The following is a 9219-nucleotide window of genomic DNA, read 5'->3' as shown; positions in this document are numbered from 1 at the left end:
CCCCAGGACGTGCTGAGCCACGCCGCTGGTTTTGGTCTGAAGCGAGGCAAGGTTTTGGATGTCTTGGTCGTTTGACCGGGTGGACCGGGCCTGCCTGTGTGCTTGCACTTCTGGTAGACTGTGTTTCAGACTCGGTGGTCAGTGTCGGAGTCCACTAATGACGGCTGACGAGGGAGCCCAGAGGGAGCCCCTTAGTCTATCCCTAGCGCCACAAAACCCAGTCTGTGTTCATAAGTGTCCATTGTTGCTTCTTTTCGCGCTGTCCGGTTTTTGAGACAGGGTCTCACTATGTACCCCAGGCTGGCCATGAGCTTGCAGACATCCTCGCGCTTCAGAAAACCTTCACTGTCCTCCCGACAATGAACAAAGTCTTTTTTAGACTGCGAGGTGTGTTACAGCAGAAGACTGACTTACTCAGTTTCTCTTTGACCCTCATCCTGAAAGGAAGAAGCAGTTTAGTTGTTGGGGCTCACTCACAGTTTAAAAACTCCCCTGCCTTGGTTGGCAACATTTCTGCTCTACAGTTGTTAAGGGCGCTTGCCTTGCATGCAGGTAGAGAGTTTGAGCCCCACCACTGCTTAAACCCAACACGATGGCTATGCCTAATACCTGTGCACTGAGAGGACCAGAATTTCAAGGTCATCCTCAGCTACGTAGTGAACACAACGCCAGCTTGGAGTACGTGAAACCTTGTCTGAAAAAAGAAAACTTAGGGGCTGCAGAGATGATTGGCAGTTAGCACTTGTTGCTCTAGCAGAGGACCCAGGTTTGGTTCCCAACACTGGTTCACAACTATCTGTATGTAACTCCAGTTCCAGAGGGCTCTGATGTCATTTTTCTGCCTCCTTAGGCACCAGGCACACACATAGTGCACATATACACAAGCAGGCAAAACAATCATACACATAAATTTAAACAAAAATTAAAAAGAAAAAAATTATTTCCTTTTTCTATAAACCCTCCTGCCATTGTCAGACTATTTTATTTTAACCAGGTTGGACCAGTGCCTGAGCTGACAGGGACTTTCTTGACTGCAGAGTGGGGTTAGGGAGCAGAGGTGAGGTGTGAGGAACCTTTAACTAGCTGCAGAAATGAATGCGCACAGGTATTGTCCTGAGACCGGAAGAGGGCTGCCCCTGTTCCTGCAGCTAGACCTGACCATACCTTATTTTCTTGTTTCGTCCCTCAGTTGACTATATAGTCCTTGACAACGGAACACTGTCTGCTCGGCTATGGTGACACTTGAGGATTAGGTAACAGCCTAGTAATTATTTCAGAAGTGATGTTTTTATTTTTTGTTTATTTTGAGACAAAGTCTCTATGTCTTCACGCTGGCCTGAAACTCACAGAGATCCAACTTCCTCTGCCTCCCGAGTGCTGGGATTAAAGGCGTGTGCCACCACCGCCTGGCTAATTTGGTTTCTTTACAGTTGCTGTGTAAGTGTCTCTGTGTGGGTGTGTGCACTGGGGGAGACTGTTCTCTCCTTCCATTACGTAGGTTCCAGGGATCAAACTCGGATCTTCAGGTGTGGCAGCAAGAGTCTTTACTGTTGAGCCTTCTAGCAGCCCTTGTTTCTGACATGCTAGCATCTCACTCTTTACTCTAGGCTGGCCCCGTAGCTCTGGTTGACTTCAAGTTCACCATCCTTCAGCCTGTGCCTCCCTAGTGCTAACACCTAGGTTTGCACTACCCTGCTCAGCTCCAAAGGATGCTTTCTCGGGTCACAAAGCTCTCATTCCCTCTAGCCTGCCATTTAATGCCTGCAAGTCCACTGTTCTCTTTTGGTTTGGGTTTTTTTTGTTTGTTTGTTTGTTTTTGTTTTTTTTAATGGTTTTTCGAGACAAGATTTCTGTGTGTACCAGCCCTGGCTGTCCTGGAACTCACTTTGGAGGCCAGGCTGGCCTCGAACTCACAAAGATCTGTCTGCCTCTGCCTCCTGAGTGCTGGGATTAAAAGATGTGTGCCACCACCATCAAGCTCCTTTTTTTTTATTTTTTGTTTGTTTGTTTGTTTGTTTTTATGACAAGGTTTCTCTATGTTGCCCTGGCTGTCCTGAAACTCACTCTGCAGCCCAGGTTAGCCTCGAGATCCACCTGCCTCTGCCTCCCGAATGCTGGGATTAAAAGCATACACCACCACTTCTGGCTAAAGCCCACTGTCTTGTGCTGGTTACTTTCAAAGCTCAGTTTCCACCACCCTCCTGCCTTCCTCTTTCCCCAGAAACTTGGGCCCTGAGAACAACCTAGTAAACAAAGATCAGGCTTTCTTTCACCCCATCACCTCACCTCAGCCCAGGAGCTGTGGCTGGACAATCTGCACTACAGAAGTCAGTTATTAACATTGGAAGCTGACTTCATGAGAAAAGGCTCTCAGCACGCTTCCTGGCAAGAAATCAAACAGGATGAGGGGGTCATTCAGGGAGGAACGGCATTGTCAGTGCTGGGTGAAAAGAACCTATGACAAAATGAGGTCAACATAAATTTAGGAGGAAAAGGTAGGCACTTCAGAGAAAAAGATGGTGGACAAATTAGTGTGTTGCTCCAAAAGAAACCATTACAATAAACATGAGCTCATACTGAAACTGGAAACAGACAAAATAAGAAAATGTTGGGCAAAACATTGAGGCTTTCATCTGTTATCTTAGCACTAAAGAGGCTGAGGCAGGAGAACTTCCACGAGTGTGAGGTCAGTCTGTGCAACATAATATAAATCTGTATAAAAAAAAGTTGTTGCCGGGCAGTGGTGGCACATGCCTTTAATCCCAGTACTTGGAAGGCAGAGGCAGATGAATCTCTGTGAGTTTGAGGCCAGCCTGGTCTACAAGAGCTAGTGCCAGGACAGGTTCCAAAGCTACAGAGAAATCTTGTCTTGAAAAACCTTAAAAAATTTTTTAAAAATTTAAAAAAGGTGTCATCCCACATTCCAGCATGTGAGAAGTAGAGGCAGGAGGGCCAGGATTGCACAGCCATCCTCAGATACAGAGTGCCGTGGGACTATGGTCTTGTACTCTGTAAAGATTTGCCAGTTGTATTGGTTTAATAAAATGCTGATTGGTCAGTAGCCAGGCAGGAAGTATAGGTGGGGCAACCACAACAGGAGAATTCTGGGAAGAGGAAAGGCTCAGTCTGTAGTCGTCACCCAGACACAGAGGTCGAAAGATGAGAAGGCCTCAATGATAAAAGGTACCAAGCCACGTGGCTAAACAGACAAGTATTATGGGCGAATTTAAGATGTAATAGTTAGTAAGCCTGAGCTAATCCAGTTTATAATTAATGTAGACCTCTGTGTGTTTCTTTGGGGCTGAATGGGATGGGGCAGGACAGAAACTTCTGTCAACAACAGAGGGGGGTGGAGAAGATGAAGAGGAGCAGGGTTGAAATGTGGAAATTTTGTGCCAAGTGTACTAAGCAATATGCTTCCCTCCAGACTCCAGGAAGTCTTTCATTTAAGGGGTCCCTTCTCCACAGCAAGGCCAGGAAAGAGTTGATGAGTCCTTCCTCAGGGCAGAGCTGGGGCAGGTGCTTCCATTCCCTAGGTGAGAGGACCTGTAAACCTCACCAGTTCCACCCTGACCTCTGGGCTTGCACTCTGTAAGTGCATTGCAGACCTCACCTCCCCCTGGAGAGATGTGTAAGTCCTCAATATACCCGCTATCCTAGCCAAGGACATAGATCATTCCAATAGTCCGCTCCCAGGGAGCTCCTGCTTGATTGTCCATTGCTTGATTGACATTTGGTGTCCTTGAACCTTAAGGAAACTCTTTGTTGAGATGTGGGATTGGGAGGTCCAATCGGTGTCCCCTGAAAACACCAGCACATGTAGCATGCCTCTGGCTCAGTCCTTAACTGCCAGCTCCTGACTCAGCATCTTCACTCCGGATGCTGCCATCTGAGCTGCTGGAGGGCTCTTCCATGGCAGAGGAGGAAGGTGATTTCAGCTTTTGCTGCTTCTGATACTTCACCCTGCGATTTTGGAACCAGATCCTCACCTGCAATTGGGGGCAGTGGAAAAGCATCAGAATTTGGCCAGCAGGTCCCTTTTACCCTCCATTCACTTCCAAAAGTGCCTAACTCTTGCCGTCTGGACAAAATTTGTTTTTCCTGACGAACTAAGCATCTCCTCCAAAATGCCATTCCTTTCACCACCCATTCATCCCAGTGTGTACCTTTGTTCTTTTGAGATGATAGCTCATATCACCCAGGCTAGTATCAGACTCGCTATGTAGCTCAGGATGATCGTGAACTCCTGGTCCCCCTGCTTCTGCCTCCCCAAGTGCTAGGATTGCAGGTGTATGCCACCATGCCCGTTTTATGTGGTGCTGGAAATTGAACCCAGTGCTTTGTGCATTTGAGATGAGCGCTCTGCCAGCTGAGCTATGCTCTGCCAGCTGAGCTATGCTCTACCAGCTGAGCTATGCTCTACCAGCTGAGCTATGCTCTACCAGCTGAGCTATGCTCTAGCCCCCTGTGAGTACTTGTGACTACAGTGTACTGTGCTGTACTAGGTGACAGTGGCAAGTAAGAGAGGCCGGTCCCTCTGCTCTGGAGTTCACCATCTAGTAGAAGAAGCCACAACAGAAATAAGTAATAATTAGAAGGTATAAGTGGAGTCACAAACAGAGGCTTGGGTTGGGTGATCTCTTTGAAGATAAGGTCCATCCCAGTAGGGACAGAAAGAAACAGACTGTGTAGAACAGGGAGACAGCCGATGGAACGGCTCTCAGTTGACCTCAAACTCAAGGTGAGGGCCAGAAAGGAGAGCACGGCTGCAAGGAAGAAAAGGCAGGGAAGTGAGAGTCAGAAGAGCCAGGACACCCAGGATCTTGAAGGCCACAGGGAGGGAAAGTCCCTTTTGAGGCTGCAAATGGGATGTAGCATTGTCCTGAAGTGAACTGCACAGCTGACTGATCTGTGCGGGCTTGATGGAGGCAAAGGCAAGAAGACAGCCAGGAGGTCATAGCAGTACCCAGGGGGAGCTGGGATATGTCTGGATATAAAGCCGAGACAATGGGAAGTGAAGCAATTCCATTAGCAGGTCAGAGGTCGAGGGGACAAGGCTTGCTGAGGGTTAGAAGTCGGAGGAGGAAGAGCAATCTAGGATGACTTCATTTTCAAGTAACTGGCTGGGTGGTCTGACCATGGATGAGGAAAGAGATTTAGGGAAGAAAAACAATTAAGAATTGAGGTTTTGTAGACAGGTGGTGGTGCACACCTTTAATCCCATCATGCTGGGATGAATTAAAGAGAAAACAGAGAGCTGGGATTTGATCAGTTGGCAGAACATGGGTCTAACACACATAAATCCCTGGATTGGACACTCAGCACCATGGTAAACGTGTGTCACCTTAGTGCTTGGGAGGAGAGGCAGGAGGATTAGAAGTTCAAGATTATCTTTGGCTAGCTAGTTCAAGACCAGCCTGAGATACATAAGAACCTGTTTCAACACGCACACGCACACACACACACACACACACACACACACACACGGAAAAACAAGAGTGAATGGAAGTGAGGACAGGATGACAGTGAGCTTAGCAACTCCTGAGGAGTCTGCCTACAAGTGGAATGGTGCAGAGATACGGTAACCACAGAGTTTGGGGGCAAGGGAACAGTCACTACTTAAATATTGAGCCTCTTGAATACCTACTTGGTTTTTCTGACAGCCCCTTCTTTAGCATGGAAACAACCAGAAGATACCAGAGGGGACTGGGGAAATGGCCAGATGGCTCAGTCTCAGGCTTGCTAAGAAAGCCTGAAGAGCAGAGTTCAGATCTCCAGAAACTCACCTGTAACTCCAGCCTCAGCAAACAGAGGCAGGATCCCCAGAGCAAGCAGGTCCAAAAGAGACCGGCCATAAAATCCCAGCTCTGGGTTCAACTGAGAGATTCTGACCCAGCGAACAAAGTGGAAGAGCAACTGAGAATGAGTCCTGACATCAACCTTGGGCCTCCTCCACATGCACACACACTGGCACATGTGTGTGCCTGCACACACTCAGAAACATGCACACACATATGCAAAATACACATGAAAAATAAAAAGGAGCTAGTACTAGAGTAATATGTGTATAATGTAACTCCATATTGGAATATTATGTGACATACAGAATGTGTAAGCAATTAGGCCTCTCTCCCCAGCATTCTAGTCCAGAGAAAAAATGTCATGGCTTCCTCCCAACCCTTACTAAGAGCCTATCAGAAGATGGTGACGGTCCCCACACAGCCTGAGCCTCAGGTCCCTGTTTTCACCTGGTTCTCTGTCAAGTGTAGCCTGGCAGCCAGCTGGGCTCTCTTCTTCCCCACCAGGTTGTGCTGCTTCGCAAACACCTTCTCCAACTCTTCCAGCTGCTGAAGGTTAAACATCGTGCGGACCCTCTTTTGGTGTCTCTCTGTGTCCTGAAGGTCCACGGAAGGTGCCCAGTCCAGAGGGCTCCAGAGGCCTGGACAGTAAGGCAGCTCTGAGCCTAGAGAACAACCAACAGCAGAGGAAGTCAGCCAGCAGCCACATGCCTACTCCCCTGACCCCCCAACACACACACACACACACACACACACACACACACACTGTGGAGAACAGAAAAAACTTACAGGCTCCAAGTCTCTCCCATCCCCTTGGCCAGGTAACATAGGGAAGTAGAAGACGCTATATAGCAATAACCCCAAAAGAGCTGGGCAGATGCTTCAGTCAGTAAACCAGAATGGCACAAGACTGAGGACCTGTGTTCCATTCTCCAGCACAAGGGCAAAAATCTGCAGGGTTGAGCTTATGGAGACCAGGAGGGCGCTTGGGGAGCTATTTGGCCAGCCAGTGCAGCCAATTGGAGAACCTCAGATTAAGTGAGAGGTTATGTCTCAAAATGAAGATGGAAAAGGAATAGAAAGATAGATGGCTTGGCAATTACAAGCAATTGCTGCTCTTCCAGAGGCCTCAGGTGTGGTTCCCAGAACCCATGCCCAATGGCTCACAACCACTTGTACTTCTAACTGGCTCCAGGGAATCCGAGGTTTTCTTCTGGCCACCTCAGGTGTGCATTCACATATACACATAAGTAAAAGTAAAAACATCCTTAAACAATAAGGTGGATAAGTGCCCCTTGACCGAAGAAAGGATAAGGAAAGTGTGGTACATTTACACAAAGGAGTACTATACAGCGAAAACAAACAAACGAACAAAAAATCAATGACATCTTGAAATTTGCGGGCAAATGGATGGATCTAGAAAACATCATATTGAGTGAGGAAACCCAGACCCAGAAAGGCAAATATCATATGTATTCACTTTTAAGTGGCTTTTAGACATAAAGCAAAGAAAACCAGCCTACATATCACAATCCCAGAGAACCTAGACAACAATGAGGACCCTAAGAGAGACATACATGGATCTAAACTACACGGGACATAGAAAAAGACAAGATCTCGTGAGTAAATTGGGAGCATGGGGACCGTAGGAGAGGATAGAAGGGGAGGGGAGAGGAAGGAAGGAACATGGAGAAAAATATATAGCTCAATAAAAACAATTAAAAGCTAAAAAAAAAAAAAGCTAAGGTGTAAAGGTATTGAGGACACCCGATAGTGACCTCCGGCATCCACACCCATGTGCACTCACCTGCATGCATACGAATATACATAAACAATAACCCGGAGGTGTTAAAGAGCCAGCAGAATAGGAAAAAATGTGTGAAAAGCTGTCTTCTGGACGTGACATGACATTGTTACAGCTGTGAAATCACAGCAGCTGTGATTACAGGCATACACCATCGCCCCTGGCTAACTCTAGGATTCCCCTTTGATGCCATCTGCTACCAAGCTCCATCCCGGTACCTGTGAGGCTGAGGCCCTGCTGGCAGAAGAGGTGAGCCACATTGAATCCGGGTACGCAGGGCATGGAGCAAAGCGGGTGGACGCCCAAGCTCAGGTAGGCGGGCAGCCAAGCCGCTGCAGAGCACACCCAAGGCAGGACCGGGTAATGTGACACGGAGCAGAGGTTCAGACGTGTGCAGGTGGAGAGCGGCGGTGGGGTGACCACTCTTTTATGGGTCTCGGGTCTGGCCAGGATGGCTTCAACAGAAAAGGAGGACTCCAAGCGTCCCTGAGCTAGGCGGCGCGGGACCACTGGGGACACAGCCAAGGGACATGGGTCCAAGTGCCCGGGCTGGACCTGAGCGCCTGAGAGAGCAAGCTGCTGAGGCTCTGGGCCGGACATGGCGAGACCCCTGAGAGGACCTACTCTGGAGAAGAGCGAGGCGATCTCCAGGGCTGTGCAAGGAGCTCAATAAGAAAGAGAGAGACCACCCTACTAAAGGGACAGGAGACTGGTGAATCAAGATCCCAGGGATCAGTTGTTTGCAAGGGCTCTTAAACTTAGCGGGTGGGAGGAGGCGGGGCGAAGGCCGGACTTAATCTTCCTAGAGTGAGGCCAGGCCTCTAAAGCAGTAGCTGCAGGTTGCATCCCACCAGGGCAGGGGGGTACCGGGTGGGAGGCGGAAAGGAAACTTCCTCTACCCTGGTGCTTTGAGGGGAAGGACCATAAGAGAGTTGCCACCCCTCTGCCGCTCTCTATGGCACCCTCCTTCTCCCTGCTTCTTCTTTTATTTTAGAAAGTCTTACTGTGTGACTCTAGCTGTCCTAGAACAGGCTCTGTAGATCAGGCTGGCCTTGAAATCACAGAGATCCCTTCCTTTGTTTCTGCCTTGTGAGTGCTGGGCTTGAAGGCATGCTCCACCACACCACCACCACCCCCAATCTGTAGTCCAGGCTGACCTCCAAAGCGTGAATCATAGCAGAATCATGTCAGCCCTGCTTGAGCCTCCCAAGGACTAGGATTACAGGCATGTGCCCCTGTGCCTGGTTTCACCGTGGTTCTCTGGTGACCCTGGATAAAGGTTCTCTGCCCCTGCTTCTGCTAAGATGCCAGTCTCCCCTGCTGATACTGGAAGAGTGATCTCAGGAGGATGGGGCAGTGCCTGCCGTCCTGTTTTCCCAACTCTCACCCTTTTCCCAAATAATTTTGGGCACTGCCTCACTGCAACTGGGACTTTGCCTCGCTCTGGCTAAGCAAGCACTCTGCCACTGAGCTCCCAGGAGAGCCCTTTTCAAAGCAGAAGACCTGGTTAGATTCACATAAGGACTGGAATTTTAGAGTGTGCAAGCATTTTATCCATAAACACAGTGAAAAATAAGGTTCATAGACTCTTTCTCCTCCTCCTCCTCCTCCTCCTCC

General features: G+C 48.7%; 1 protein-coding gene across 1 annotated transcript; it reads right to left on the bottom strand.

The window, feature by feature from the left end:
• Nucleotides 1-3842: 3842 nt before the first annotated feature.
• Noto (notochord homeobox) lies at nucleotides 3843-8202 on the bottom strand. The gene is made up of 3 exons (XM_075982028.1): nucleotides 7821-8202; nucleotides 6249-6463; nucleotides 3843-3989 (listed from the first exon to the last, which is right to left on the bottom strand). Exons 1-3 carry the CDS (start codon nucleotides 8200-8202, stop codon nucleotides 3843-3845), a joined length of 744 nt encoding a protein of 247 aa, XP_075838143.1.
• Nucleotides 8203-9219: the final 1017 nt, after the last annotated feature.

The sequence above is a fragment of the Microtus pennsylvanicus genome, chromosome 8 (assembly GCF_037038515.1).
Source record: "Microtus pennsylvanicus isolate mMicPen1 chromosome 8, mMicPen1.hap1, whole genome shotgun sequence".
NCBI classification, from domain to species: Eukaryota; Metazoa; Chordata; class Mammalia; order Rodentia; family Cricetidae; genus Microtus; species Microtus pennsylvanicus.
This window is presented reverse-complemented; position numbering and strand designations above follow the sequence as displayed.

What these genes read in the sequence shown, in the direction of transcription:
- Noto (XM_075982028.1), bottom strand. Translation starts at nt 8,202, where the DNA reads ATGTCCGGCCCAGAGCCTCAGCAGCTTGCTCTCTCAGGCGCTCAGGTC. An exon ending in GCAGGGCCTCAGCCTCACAG is followed by an intron (nt 6,464 to 7,820) that starts GTACCGGGATGG and finishes GTTGTTCTCTAG; the next exon opens with GCTCAGAGCTGCCTTACTGT. An exon ending in TACACTTGACAGAGAACCAG is followed by an intron (nt 3,990 to 6,248) that starts GTGAAAACAGGG and finishes CCCCAATTGCAG; the next exon opens with GTGAGGATCTGGTTCCAAAA.